Here is a 14909-nt window from a genome sequence, read left to right on the forward strand (position 1 = left end):
ATTAATGACTTAGATGAAGGTACTGAGTGTAATGTATCCAAGTTTGCTGACGATACAAAGCTAGGTGGGAAAGTAAGCTGTGAGGAGGACACAGAGTCTGCAAAGGGATATAGACAGGTTAAATGAGCGGACAAGAAGGTGGCAGATGGAGTATAATGTGGGGAAATGAGGTTATTCACCTTGGTAAGTAATAGAAGAACAGAATATTTTTTAAATGGTGAGAAACTATTAAATGTTGGTGTCCTTGTACATGAAACACAGAAAGTTAACATGCAGGTACAGCAAGCAATTAGGAACGCAAATGGTATGTTGGTCGTTATTGCAAGGGGGTTGGTGTGCAAGAGTAAGGAAGTCTTGCTGCAACTGTACAGGGCTTTGGTGAGACCACATCTGGAGTACTGTGTACAGTTTTGGTCTCCTTACCTAAGGAAGGATATACTTGCTGTGGAGGCGGTGCAACAAAGGTTCACTAGATTGATTCCTGGGGTGAGACGGTTGTCCTATGAGGAAAGATTGAGAAGAATGGGCCTATACTCTCTGGAGTTTAGAAGAATGAGAGGTGATCTCATTGAAACATATAAGATTCTAAGAGGGCTTGACATGGTAGATGCTGAGAGATTGTTTCCCCTGGCTGGAGAGTCTAGAAATAGGGCACACAGTCTCAGGATAAGGGGTCGGACATTTAGGACTGATATGAGGAAGAATTTCTTCACTCAGAGGGCCATGAATCTATGGAATTCTCTACCCCAGAGGGCTGTGGATGCTGAGTCGTTGAGTATATTCAAGACAGATCTATAGATTTTTGGATTCCAAGGGAATCAAGGGATATGGGGATCGGGCGGGAAAGTGGAGTTGAGGTTGAAGATCAGCCATGATCTTATTGAATGGTGGAGCAGGCTCAAGGGGCCGTGTGGCCTACTCCTGCTCCTCTTTCTTATCTTTCTTATAGTTGTCTTCGATCTCAGTACCTGCAGAACGGGAGAGGAAGGTGGAGAAAATTGCAAGGGGAAAAAAAAACTCTTGCTAAAAAGACTGAAGGAAATCTGGGCTAAACATCCAATGCAGATTGATATTTCTTGGTATAAAACAGTTACGGTGGCCTGCACTACCACTGTTACTAGGGGTAACACAAATTAAATTTGGTCAAGACATTTACAACCATTGGTGAAATTACTGTTGTCTTTTTTTACAAAAAGAAAGACTGGTGAGGTCTGTAAGAATAATGGGGCAAAAATATTCAGTGATTTTAACTACTCTATGTGGTCAAAGTGGGGAACACTTTTTAGAATGCATTCAAGACTGCTTCCTAGATCAGTATGTTTCTCGTCCAACCAGCAAAGAAGCATTGCTTGATTTCATTTTGGAAAATGAAGTGGGGAAATAACTGATATGAAAGTAGGACAACAATTGGGAAATAGTGACCATAACATAGCTAGGTTCAGTGTGGCAGTGAAGAAGGGTAATGAAGAGTCAAAGATAAGAGTGCTGGACTGGAAAAAGGCAATATTCAGTGAGATTAGTCAAATCAACTGTTCAGAAAAATAGGACAGTGGATCGGTAATGGGAAATTTATGGATAGAGCACAAAATGGATATATTCCTATAGGGCAAAAAGGGAGTGCATCAAATAATAGAGACCCATGGATAGACAGAAATTAAAACTGGATTTTCTAGCAAAGAGCTGGCACAGACACAATGGGCTGACTGGCCTCCTTCTGCTGTAAATTTCAATGGTTCTATTATCACTGTGGTAGGGAGGTTGGTTAATTGTGAAATGCTTCAGTAGATGTAACAGCAATTTAAGATTATATTTTGAAAAAATGATCATCTAGTGTTAAACACAGACTATATTCAAGCTCCACCTATCAGTAAAAAGGTGTGTTGAAAGCTGGATGGTTTAGTGACTCGGGCTTGTTTTGTTTCAGTTGGTGTGTAGCTGACACTAATCAATGTTTGTTGAAGATAACCATTAGCCAAATCAATAAGAGTTTCAGAATCTTGTAGGAGGAATGAGATCATCAAAAAAGACTGAAGGAGAGGACTTAAACAAAGTCCTTGTAATCCTTTGGGCAGAGTTAGGTTAACCCTCTGAGGACTGTTGTTATAATTTCCTTCAGTCCTCTCTTGTATTCTGCTGAACCCCACTGCAAGTGAGAATGTGTTCAGTTTCTTGGCAATAACATCTCTCACACAAGAAACAATTGAAGTTGGGAATGTTCAAAATGCAGCTGGATCCTACAACTGGAGAGTTGGAAAAATGAACTTTGATGGGCTGAATGACCTTTTCTTGTCGTTGGCCATTCTTACATGCACAGATGATGATGTAAGATTATAATAGGCGATCACAAATAACTCGCCACCAAGCAACTGCAGGACTTGAGCGCATGTTATCAAGGTGACTCGAGCATTAACTCCTGAGTTAATACTTCTTGCCAAGGCTTCTTCAACAGCAGTTCCCAATCCTCTACCACCTAGAAGGATAAGGGCAGCAAGCACATGGGAACAACACCACCTGCACGTTCCCCTCCAGGTCACACACCATCCTAACTTGGAAATATATCGCCATTCCTTCATCATCACTGGGTCAAAATCCTGGAACTCCCTAGCTAACAGCAGTGTGGGAGAACCTTCACCACATGGGCTGCAGCGGTTCAAGGCGGCGGCTCACCACCACCTTCTCAAGGGCAATTAGGGATGGGCAATAAATGCTGACCTTGCCAGCGATGCCCACATCCCATGAATGAATTTAAAAAAATATGGTGAAAAGCTGAGGCTCCAGTACAGAACCTTGGGGAACACCCCTTGTCACATCCAGTCAATCAGACAATGAACCCTTTATCCCATCAGTTCTGAACACCAAACTTCAGGAATATATATTGGCCTTGGAGGGGGTACGGTGTAGATTCACCAGTTTGATACCAGGGCTTAAAGGGTTAAATTATGAGGCCAAATTGCGTAACCTTGGCTTGTAATCCCTTGAGGGATGATCTAATTGAGGTGTTTAAAAATGATAAAGGGATTCGATATGGTAGACACAGAACAAAGGGGCATAATCTTAAAATTAGAGCTAGGCCATTTAGGAGTGAAATCAGCAAGCACTTTTTTGCGCAAAGGTTCCTGGAAATCTGTGGAAGCTGGGTCAATTGAAATTTTGAAGACTGAGATTGATAGATTTTTGTTAGGTAAGAGTATCAAGGCACATGGAACAAAGGCAGGTAAATGGAGTTGAGGTACAGATCATCCATGATCTGATTGAATGGCGGAACAGACTCAAGGGGCTGACTGGCCTATTCCTGTTCCTATGTTCCTAACCTACACGAATGTGTATGTTTGTTGTTTGGTTTAAAAAGAAGCCAAGTTGAGTTGCTGACTACAGAATTGATTGTATTGTCAGTGAAGTAATGTAAAACACTTGGGTCATGCCATTACTATTAAGCAATTACATATATCATATCATTTACTTTTAGCTGTGGTGCTACTAATCGTGTAAGAACGCGACACAAATGATGTAGTCAGCATTTTCATTGAACTTTACAGCTCCTGAGATGACTCAATGTGTGCTCGTGTGCCCTTTTTTTTACAAACTCCTTTGGCCGATAGACCCACTGCTGATCTGGGGGTTAGAAATAACAGAACAGCAGTAGATTTTATATGAGTGTCATATGTGTCTTTTGATTTTTTTTTGGGGGGCGGGGGTGGAGGGAGAGTGACTGTATGGCGTGACCCAACTTTATTGATCCGCCGGTGTAGCAACACCCATGGGCTGTTTCTTTGCCTGTAAGCTCAGGATTTCACGTGACCTCAGTATAGTGACCAAGAATTCTTTCCAGCGCATCAGTCTTAAGAGGCGTATCAGTGTTATAAATTCCAAAGTAGAGGAGGCTGACGTCTTTTCTACGGAAGACGTTTCATTGTTGCTGCTTGTCTCATGTCAGGTTCTTCCGACTACTGCTCGAGGGCATCAAGAAGAAGAGTGCCAAGCTGGGTTCATTTAAAGTTGTGAATACGCGGAAAGCTACGCAAAAGGACCTGGATCAAGACTCTGGGGAAAGCGATGGGAAGCAGGTGAGAAGAGCGCTCTTACAGCGGGTCACAGTATGACCGTTATAATACATATTTTTCAAAAATCTTACGGCCATTAAAAAAAATTCTGTATTTAAATACTGAATGTGTTACATCATCTTTGAAGTTGGCATCTGAATTCATCTTCTTTTCAAAAATTAGACCTTAATTTATAAAAATAATTTAATTTTAAGTGGCATTTTATGAAATGTATCTTTCGCGACATTTGATTGTGTTACTGCAGTTCCTATTTGCCTGTAGAAATAGTGTTGTCACATTTCAGTTGCTGGTCTGTACTCATATACATATCCACATATATAATTAAGAATGGCTTACTCCAGAATCTTAAAACCTTCTGGTTCTTTTCTTTCATTTAATTATACGTATATTGCAATGTGCTTTCAAACTTACAGAATCATAAGACATTTCAACACTGAATGTAACCATTGGGCCCATCCTGTCTGTGCCAGTACTAGCCCCCATCAAGCTATCTAATCCCAATTCCCTGCTCTCCCTCATGCTTTAAAACTTTTCATCAAGTGTTTATCTGATCCCCTCTCAAATGACTTGATTGATCAAGCTTCAGTGTGTTACTATATTCCATGTTCCAGTAGCCCTTTATGTGAAAACATTCCATCTATCCTCCCCTTTAATTTTTTTTTTACTGTTCATAACAAATTTATCCCCCGATTACCGATTCACTGACGGGTGGAAATAATCTGAGTGTCTGATCAGCCCCTCTGTTTACAACCTGTACTCTTTGATTTTTGTGCTGTTTCGAAAAGGATTATTATAAGAAAAGAGGAAGTTGGGGAAATTTGAGACATCAATTTATTTAATGCACAAAAAATTGCGCACTTTAAAGTGTGGGGGGGGGTGCCCTTATTAATTGTGAATATACTGAGTAAAATGCTACGAGTAGATTTCGGTTTACTTTTCCTATTCATCATCATGTTTAGTATTTTAGATATAAAAGTTTTGTTAAACTCACTCAGTCTATTGTTAATCTCCGTGGGCCGCTCTGTTGTTCTGTATTGTTGGGTACTAAAGAGACATACATATTTTCCTGTGTGTTTCTTTAGCCATAATTGTCTAAAGTATATTAGCTAATTCCACTGATTTAAATGAGCTAATAGTTAAGAACATAAAAAAAGAGTCAAGGATGAGAAAAGGCCATTCAGCTCCCTGTAGCTAATTTCTCTAGTACTCTAACGTTCCCAACATCCAGTTACATCCAGTGTAGTACTGAGAGAGTGCTGCACTGTTGGAGGTGATGTCTTTGGGATGAGATGTTAAATTTAGACACTGACTAGGCAACACTGCCAAACACAAGAAAAAAAACTGGACATTCATCTCATCGCTGTTTGTGGGATCTTGCTGTGCATCAAATGGCTACTGTGTTGGCCTATGTCACAAAAGTCACTACACTTCAAAATAATTCACTGCGTGTGATGTGCTTTGAGATCTTTCTGAAAGACGAGGTAAGGAGCTCTATGAATGCACCTCTAAAGGTGTTTGAGAGATGCCTGCCCCGACTGCTGGCAGGAAAATTGGAGCAGCGCCATGCCGCTCCGATAGCAGAGACCCGGGTCCAAGAATGACCAAAGTATAAAGGCTCCAAAATATTCTAAAGGGTCATCTCAGACAGGTAATTGATTCCCTCCAGCTCAAGTTGGAACTCACACCAGCTCTCAGTTGGCGAGAGTTCCGTTGGGTCTAAGGGTGATGTAATGGGCATAATTCCTGAAGTAATCCGGGAACTCCCCAGACATGCTTCCAAAGTAGCCCCTGGACATAGGGTGGCAAGTAGAAGAATCGCCAGCTCCCCCACCCATTCCCACCCACCAACCTGAATTTGGTCTTACATAGGGTGGAATCACTGTGGATTTATGTTCTGTCCCAAATTTCTGGCCCCCCTGATAAGTAATCTCTAAGCCTTTCCCAGCCCCCAGACTTTCAGCCCCTGTGTTCCAGACATTCATCACCCCTTACATGAAGGCATTCCTTTTGATCTCTGATCTGACTCATGCCTTTATTTTAAAGTAGTGTCTCTTCTGAATTTACTTATCCAAGCTGTTTGGTATTTTACATACTTCAGTAAGATTGTCCCTTTACCACATTTGTACAGATTAAGATTTTTTAGTAATTCCTAAGAATAATGGTAGGGGGGGGGGTCCTTTTTTTTTTCTTGTAATGGAAATATATATCTTTTTTTTTAATTCAAAATTAAATTCAGATATTCATGTAGTCCATTCTGTTCCTGGATTGGAAAAATGTCCATGGTTGGGAGTCGTACTAATTGTTATTTGAGTGATCTGCACGATTGTGATTGTGTGCTCAAGTTTGGCTGGTGCAGTGGAGTTGTACTGTATTATTTTTCAAATCAGTTCAAGGCAAAACTAGAGTAGACGTGAGGTGCACAATCCCGGGGATGAGGGGGTGGACATATGAGGAGAGGTTGAGTAGATTGGGACTCTACTCATTGGAGTTCAGAAGAATGAGAGGCGATCTTGTTGAAACATATATGATTGTGAAGGGGCTTGATCGGGTGGATGCGGTAGGGATGTTCCCAAGGATGGGTGAAACTAGAACTAGGGGGCATAATCTTAGAATACGGGGCTGCTCTTTCAAAACTGAGATGAGGAGAAACTTCTTCACTCAGAGGGTAGTAGGTCTGTGGAATTTGCTGCCCCAGGAAGCTGTGGAAGCTACATCATTGAATAAATTTAAAACAGAAATAGACAGTTTCCTGGAAGTAAAGGGAATTAGGGGTTACGGGGAGCGGGCAGGAAATTGGACATAAAGCTGAATTCGGATCGGTCAAGGCCCTGTGGGTGGTGGAGCGGGCCCAGGGGCTGAGTGGCCGGGTCCTGCTCCTACTTCTTGTGTTCTTTAGATTTGAGGTTAGGATCAGATCAGCCATGATCTTATTGAATGGCGGAGCAGGCTCGAGGGGCCGATTGGCCTACTCCTGCTCCTATTTCTTATGTTCTTATGTTCCTCTTGACCTAAAAGCGGTGACTTGTGCTATGATATAGACCCATGGGTGCTACCAGCTGTCCAGTATCTTACCCGACTGGTCATTCTTCGTGGATGTGTGTGGCGTGTGTGAGAGCATGTACAATAAATCGCTGGATGGCAAGTAAGAGTGGAGATCCTCGTTTTCTCTTCTTTCCTGTTTTCTTTTTCTCTTTTCTCTCTCTCTCTCTCAAGCATCGACTTCTTTAATGGAGTAGACCAGTAGCAGCCGCCCTCCTCTACTTTGACCAAAGGGGATGTCATTCACGTATGATTCTGGACAGTGAGTGCTGGGCTATGACTGTGGATCGCACGGCTTCTACAGATACACACTTCCAGTAGGGGTCACTGTGTTAGAATTAAGAATAGAAAGTCAAGCAGATTTACCCTGCCCCTGACCCAGGGCTGCGACTCCCTATTATGGTCCCCGACTGAGCTCAGCTAATTCGTGCACAGACTGAGAACCAAATCTGGGACCTTTCTTACCTGCATGGCTGAGATATGTCAATAGCCTCCAAACCATAAGGGAAGCACTGGTTATCCCCACACAGTTTTTTTTAGCCATTGTTTCATGACAATACCGAGCATTGTAGAAATGGCATGATGGATGATAATGGTGATATTGAGACAGTAGCATAACACGATGGCTTTTGCCAGTATTATTTGGGAAGTGGGTCACTGGAAAACAGCTTTTTCAAAACAATGAAAGAATAGTGCTGATTGGAGGAGGTGGAGGTTAGTGGTCAGTGAAAAAAACAATAGGTTTACTTGTTAATACTTCTCACATTCTTAATCAGGACGGGTCCAAACTCTATGTACTTACCTTACTGATTGACGATAGTGATATAGTTGAGGGTAAGATCACACAAGGGATCCAAAATACTCCCGTGGCTCAGTTTAATGTTAACATTGTACTAAACAATCCTGCAGTTGTAGCAGAATTACAGCCCTGACTACTTTACTTTACATCTTTTTGCCTTTTTTTTGCATAACATTCAGTTGTTTTTTAAAGGCACAGGATGACCGTGATGTTGAGGGTGAAGAAGAGGCCCCAATCGTTGATGCGGAAGCAGATGAAGGAGATGCTGATGCCACAGAAGCCAAAAGGCGTGAAAAACAGGAAGAAGAGGTATAAACCACAGGACAAATTGCAATTCAGTCATTGTCCAATACGGTGAGGTATATGCAAGAGTGTGGCTTTTGGCTTCAAGCTGTGACGTGTTCATCACGCTAGACTGCTTCCTGTTGCTATCAATAACTATGAGATCATTTGCAGGCTCCAGAGATGAAAATGAAACAGAAAAATGAGCTTATGACAAATGTACAGTTCGCAATACAGCAGAGAACCAAGCTAAATGCAGAAAGTACAGAGGAGATCTAAAAAAGGGAATAAGAGGGGCAAAGAGAGAGTATGAGACAAGATTGGCAGCTAACAGAAAAAGGAACCCAAAAGCCTTTTATAAACATAAAATAGTCAAAGGAAGGGTGTGGCTGATTAGGGACCCCCAGCGCGATCCCACCACCAAACATATCTTCCCCTCCCCTTTCAGCATTCCAAAGGGGCCACTCTTCCATCACCCCCTACACCCGCTCTCCTCCCCACGTCACCTTTCCGCAGGAGATGCAACGCCTGCCTCTTCACCTCCTTCCTTCTCACCGTCCAGGGCCTCAAACACTCCTTCCAGGTGTAACAGCAGTTTATTTGTCCTTCTTTCAATTTAGTATACTGCACTCACTGCTCACAATGCGGTCTTCTCTACATTGGGAAGACCAAACACACATTGGGTGATTGCTTTGCTGAACACCCCCGTTCTGTTCGCAAGCATGACCCTGACCTTCCGGTCGCTTGCCATTTTAATTCCCTGTCCCCCTCCCACTCTGATCTCTCTATCCTCAGCCTCTTACACTGTTCCAATGCAGCCTGACGTAAGCTCGAGGAACAGCACCTCATCTTATGTTTAGGTACTTTACAACCTTACGGACTCAACACTGATTTCAGTAACTTCACATCATAATCACTGTCCCCATTTTTTCGGACAGCAAGTGCTGATAATGGTTCTGCTGCTGCCATTTACAACAACTCTAGACTGATCGTTGTCCCATTGCCACTCTGCTTACCTTGCACCATCATCACTTTTGTCATTTAATCACTCTTGCCCTCTACCCTATCACAGATCTTCCATTTTGTTCTTTTCTCCCCTCCTGTTATTTCCCCCCCCCACCTTCCCTGGCTCCGTACTTGCTTAAAAAGTTTAACTCTTTAACATCTTCCAGTTCTGACAAAAGCTCTTTGACCTGAAATGTTAACTCTGTTTCTTTCTCCATGGATACTGTCTCACTTGCTGAGCTTTTCCAGCATTTTCTGTTTTTATTTCAGATTTCCAACATCCGCAGTATTTTGCTTTTGGGGAAATATACAGTGGTGTTCTCCCGGGGTCAGTATCAGGACCACTGCTCTTATTGAGATATATATTAATGACCTGGACTTGGGTATAGAGGGTATAATTTCCAAAGTTTGCAGATGACATAAAACTTGGGAATGTAGTAAACAATGTGGAGGTGTAGGGTTTGTCACTACACAATTCAAACACCGGTCCCTACGTCCAAGGGTTGTTGAACTCTAGACTGTAAATTTTGGAAAAGAAATACACGAACATTTTTAAGACTAAACATAATTTTATTTAAATGATTGGTTCAAGTTCATATAACCTTTACGCAGTAGAGATGGTGGTTGAGTTTGCCGGGTGATGAATTCGTCGCACTCAAGGCCGTTGCTTCTTCTTTGATATTGAAGCTCTTTGACTGCAGTCGTGGTAAGAGAGAGCGATCTTTTGCCGTGAAGTCTTTTATGTTGTTTCAGAACAAGGCGATGTAGAATTGGGGGAAGCATCACCCATGCCCAATCGCCTCGATTGTTAAGCTTCGACCACCAGCAGACCTCAGCGACTGACAGTTTAGGCTTTGATCATTCGCACGTCTCAATGATTGACAGTTAAGTCAATGAAAACTAGATGCCATGATCTCATATGGAAGACAATTGGTCTTCAATGTGCCCTGTTTGACTCATTGTGAAAAAGATTAGTGAAGGCAAATGTTAGGTTCCTTACAGTCAGAAACGGAAGAATTTATAATGGGGAACAGGGAAATGGCAGAGCAATTAAACAAGTACTTTGGTTCTGTCTTCACGGAAGAGGACACAAATAACTTCCCAGAAATGCTAGGGAACCAAGGGAATAGTGAGAAGGAGAAATTAAAGGAAATTAGTATTAGTAAAAAAAAAAGTGCTGGAGAAATTAATGGGACTGAAAGCCGATAAATCCCCAGGGCCTGATAATTGCATCCCAGAGTACAAAGAGGTAGCCAAGGAAATAGTGGAAGCATTTGTTGTCATCTTCAAAAATTCTATAGATTATGGAATAGTTCCTGCAGGTTGGAGGGTGGCAAATGTAACCCCACTGTTTAAAAAAGGAGGGAGAGAGAAAACAGGGAACTACAGACCGGTTAGCCTAACATCAGCAAAATAGGGAAAATGCTAGAGTCTATTATAAAGGATGTGATAACAGGACGCTTAGAAAATATCAATGGGATTAGACAAAGTCAACATGGATTTATGAAAGGGAAATGGTGTTTGACAAACCTACTGGAGTTTCTACCTAACTGGTAGAATAGATAAGGGAGAACCAGTGGATGTGGTTTATTTAGATTTTCAGAAGGCCTTTGATAAAGTCCCACATAAGAGGTTAGTGTGCAAAATTAAAGCACATGGGATTGGGGGTAATATACTGGCATGGATTGAAAATTGGTTAACAGACAGGAAACAGAGAGTAGCAATAAATGGTTTTTTTTCCGGGTGGCAGGCAGTGACTAGTGGGGTACCACAGGGATCAGTGCTTGGGCCCCAGCTATTCACAATATATATCAATGAGGGAACCAAATGTAATATTTCCAAGTTTGCTGATGACACAAAACTAGGTGGGATTGTGAATTGTGAGGAGGTTGTAAAGAGGCTTCAAGGCGATTTAGACAAGTTGAGTGAGTGGGCAAATACATGGCAGATGCAGTATAATGTGGATAAATGTGAAGTTATCCACTTCGGAAGGAAAAACAGAAAGGCAGAATATTATTTAAATGGTGATTGATTGGGGAATATTGATGTACAAAGGGACCTGGGTGTCCTTGTACACCAGTCACTGAAAGCAAACATGCAAGTGCAGCAAGCAGTTGTGAAGGCAAATAGTATGTTGGCCTTCATTGCAAGAGGATTTGAGTACAGGAGCAAGGATGTCTTACTGCAGTTGTACAGGGCCTTGGTGAGACCACACCTGGAGTATTGTGTGCAGTTTTGGTCTCCTTACCTAAGAAAGGATATACTTGCCATAGAGGGAGTGCAGTAAAGGTTCACCAGACTGATTCCTGGGATGGCAGGACTGAGGTATGAGGAGAGATTGGGTCGACTCGGCCTGTATTCACTTGAGTTTAGAAGAATGAGAGGTGATCTCATTGAAACATAAAATTCTGACAGGGCTAGACAGATTGGATGCAGGGAGGATGTTTCCCCTGTCTGGGGGGGTCCAGAACGAAGGGTCACAGTCTCAGGATACGGGATAGGTCATTTAGGACTGAGATGAGGAGAAATTTCTTCACTCAGAGGGTGGCGAACCTGTGGAATTCTGTACCACAGAAGGCTGTGGAGGCCAAGTCACTGAATATATTTAAGAAGGAGCTGGATAGATTTCTAGACACACAAGGCATCAAGGGGTATGGGGAGAGAGCGGGAATATGGTATTGAGATAGAGGATCAGCCATGATCATATTGAATGGTGGAGCAGGCTTGAAGGGCCGAATGGCCTACTCCTGTTCCTATTTTCTATGTTTCTATGTTTCTATTGTGTGTTGGAGACTTGACTTCCTTTACAGTCTCTTGATGATCTGGTGTGATGTTGTAGTCTTGTGGTCTGTGGCCCCTTTATCTCATCAATGGTTTTTGCACATCAAAAACCTGTTAATGGACTCCTGGTTGTTTCTGTTTGCAGTTTTTAAATGTAACATTGAAAATTTATCTACCAGTCTCTGAAGAAAATGGGATCCCTTCCACACACTATGTGGATTAGGGCTGAGTTGTCTGCCTTCATTGTCCCGGCTAAGTTCCAATGTCTTTATGAGCCAAAAGTTTGTTTTGCAGGTTTAAGGGTCAATATTAACCCTTTCCCTGAATGTCCAACGTTCCAAATTCACAATATCAAAAGGGATTTTAACCCCTGTCTTACAGTGTCTTTAGTGTACAGACACCAGGATGTCCAATTCTGTGGTGCAAAAAGGCTCTCAAATCTCACAACTTCTCTATCAAATCACCCTGTAACCTTCTGTGCTCTAAGGAGAACTCCAGTTTATCTAGTCTTTCATCCTTGGTACCATTCTAGTAAATCTCCTCTGCACCCTCTCCAAGGCCTTCAAATCCTTCCTAAAGTGTTGTGCCTAGAATTGGCCACAATACTCCAGCTGCGGCCTAACCTGTGTTTTATAAAGGTTTAGTGTAACTTCCTTGCTTTTGTACTCGATGCCTCTATTTATAAAGCTTAGGATCCAGAATGCCTTTTTAACAACCTTCTCAACTTGTCCTGTGCCCTTCAAAGCCTTGTATGCATACACCCCCAGGTCTCTCTGTTCCTGCACCCCCTTTAAAATTGTACCATTTAGTTTATATTGCCTCTCCTCATTCTTCCTACCAAAATGCAGCACTTTGCACATCTTTATGTTAAATTTCATCAGCCATGTGTCTGCCCATGTCCTCCTGAAGTCTGTAAATATCCTCCTCACAGTTTACTACATTTCTGAGTTTCGTGTCATCTGCAAACTTTGAAATTAAGCGTTGTATACTCAAGTCCAGATAGTTAATGTATGTCAAAAAGACCAGTGGTCCCAACATTGACCCCTGGGGGACACCACTGTATACTTCCCTCCAGTCTGAAAAACAACCGTTCACCATTACTCTCTGCTTTCTGTCCCTTAGCCAATTTCACATCCACACAGCCACTGCCCATTTAATCCCATGGGCTTCAACTTTGCCAATAAGTTTATTATGTGGTACTTTATCAAATGCTTTTTGACAGTCCATATACATATCAATCCCACTACCCTCATCAACCCTCTTCGATACTTCCTCAAATAATTCAATCAAGTTAGTCAAACACGATTTGCCTTTAACAAACCGTGCTGACTCTCATTTATTAATCTATATTTTTCCAAGTGCCAATTCATTTTATCTCAGATTATTGTCTCTATAAGTTTTCCCACCACCGACGTTAGGCTGACTGGCGTATAGTTGCCGTGTTTATCCCTCTTTCCTTTTTTGAACAGGGGTGTAACATTTGTAATCCTCTAGCACCACCCCCATATCTTTGGAGGATTGTGGCCAGAGCCTCCACAATTTCCACCCTTACCTCCCACAGCAACCAAGGATGCATCCCATCCGGACCGGTTGACTTTTCAACTTTGAGTACTGCCAATCTTTTAAATACCTCCTCTTTATCTTTTTTTAAAAAATTCGTTCATGGGATGTGGGCGTTGCTGGCGAGGCTGGCATTTATTGCCCATTCCTAATTGCCCTTGAGAAGGTGGTGGTGAGCCTATCCATTATCGCTACTACCTCCTCCTTTACTGTGACATGGGCAACATCCTTCTCTTCAGTGAAGACAGATGCAAAGTATTCATTTAGTACCTCAGCCATACCCTCTGCCTCCACGAGAAGATCTCCTTTTTTGTCCCTAATTGGCTCCACCCTTCCATTGACTACCCTTTTACCAGTAATATGTTTATAAAAGACCTTTGGGTTCCCTTTTAAGTTACCCGCTCATCTATTCACGTACACTTTCTTTGCCTCTCTTATTTCCTTTTTCAGTTCTCCCTTGTACTTTTTGTATTCAGTTTGGTTCTCTATTGAATTATGATCCTGACATTTATCATAAGCTTCTTTTTTCTGTTTCATTTTAATCTCTATATCTTTAGTCATTAGTCTAAACACTCTGGATTAACCCTGGTAAGTGGTAGGATGTTTTTCTTAGTCCACTTTGAGAGGGTTTTTTCAATCAGATTTTGTTGCAGCTCTTGTACTGGGTGACCAATAAGATCCCTCTCATTAGAAATTGCATTCTTTGTTTCTAATTACACAAACTTAGGAGCCATAAGTATAAAAGGAGAAACTTCTTTACCCAGAGAGTGGTTAGAATGTGGAACTCGCTACCACGAGGAGTAGTTGAGGCGACGAGCATAGATGCTTTTAATGGGGAAGCTAGATAAACACATGAGGGAGAAAGGAATAGAAGGATATGCTGATACGGTTAGATGAAGTAGGGAGGGAGGAGGTTCGTGTGGAGCACAAACACTACCATGGACCTATTGGGTCAAATGTCCTATTTCTGTGCTGTACATTCTATGTGATTCTACGTAATCTCTGTATGTCGAAAATTCTTGAGTCATAACTATGGGACATGATCTATGATCCCACAATGAGTTATTAGTGCAGATTAAGATGATCAAACACTTCATGTGAGACAATGGAGATCTGCTGCTGGGGCCAGGGTTGAATGTTTTATTTGGTGGCCAGTAGGCCAGGGATGAATAGTGGAGAACCGTGTTGAAATTTTGTTTGATAATCACTCCTGTGAAGCGCCTTGGGACATTTTACTACGTCAAAGGCTATATAAACGGTAGTTGCTGTTGTCGAATAGGATCAATATTCCTTGCGTCTGCGTGATCACTTTTAGGAAATTAGATCATGGCTGACCTGTACTTCTACTCTATATAGGTCTGGAGGAAGTTGGAGAGGTAAGG

The 14909-nt window shown here is 42.0% G+C and overlaps 1 protein-coding gene and 1 long non-coding RNA gene across 2 annotated transcripts in view; one reads left to right on the forward strand and one right to left on the reverse strand.

Annotated features, from left to right (window-relative positions):
• Positions 1-8135, reverse strand: part of LOC137320685 (uncharacterized) — a 36625-nt gene extending 28490 nt beyond the window's left edge. Inside the window, exon 1 of the long non-coding RNA XR_010962613.1 lies at positions 7903-8135. This is a non-coding gene — a long non-coding RNA (uncharacterized lncRNA). The remainder of the gene's footprint in view (positions 1-7902) is intronic.
• The window catches only part of polr1a (RNA polymerase I subunit A), a 132660-nt gene that overhangs the window by 88243 nt on the left and 29508 nt on the right, over positions 1-14909 (forward strand). Inside the window, exons 28-29 of the mRNA XM_067982355.1 lie at positions 3935-4064; positions 8092-8208. Of these exons, the coding sequence (XP_067838456.1) occupies positions 3935-4064; positions 8092-8208 (247 nt within the window). The remainder of the gene's footprint in view (positions 1-3934; positions 4065-8091; positions 8209-14909) is intronic.

Source organism: Heptranchias perlo, chromosome 1 (assembly GCF_035084215.1).
Source record: "Heptranchias perlo isolate sHepPer1 chromosome 1, sHepPer1.hap1, whole genome shotgun sequence".
In the NCBI taxonomy this organism is placed as follows: domain Eukaryota; kingdom Metazoa; phylum Chordata; class Chondrichthyes; order Hexanchiformes; family Hexanchidae; genus Heptranchias; species Heptranchias perlo.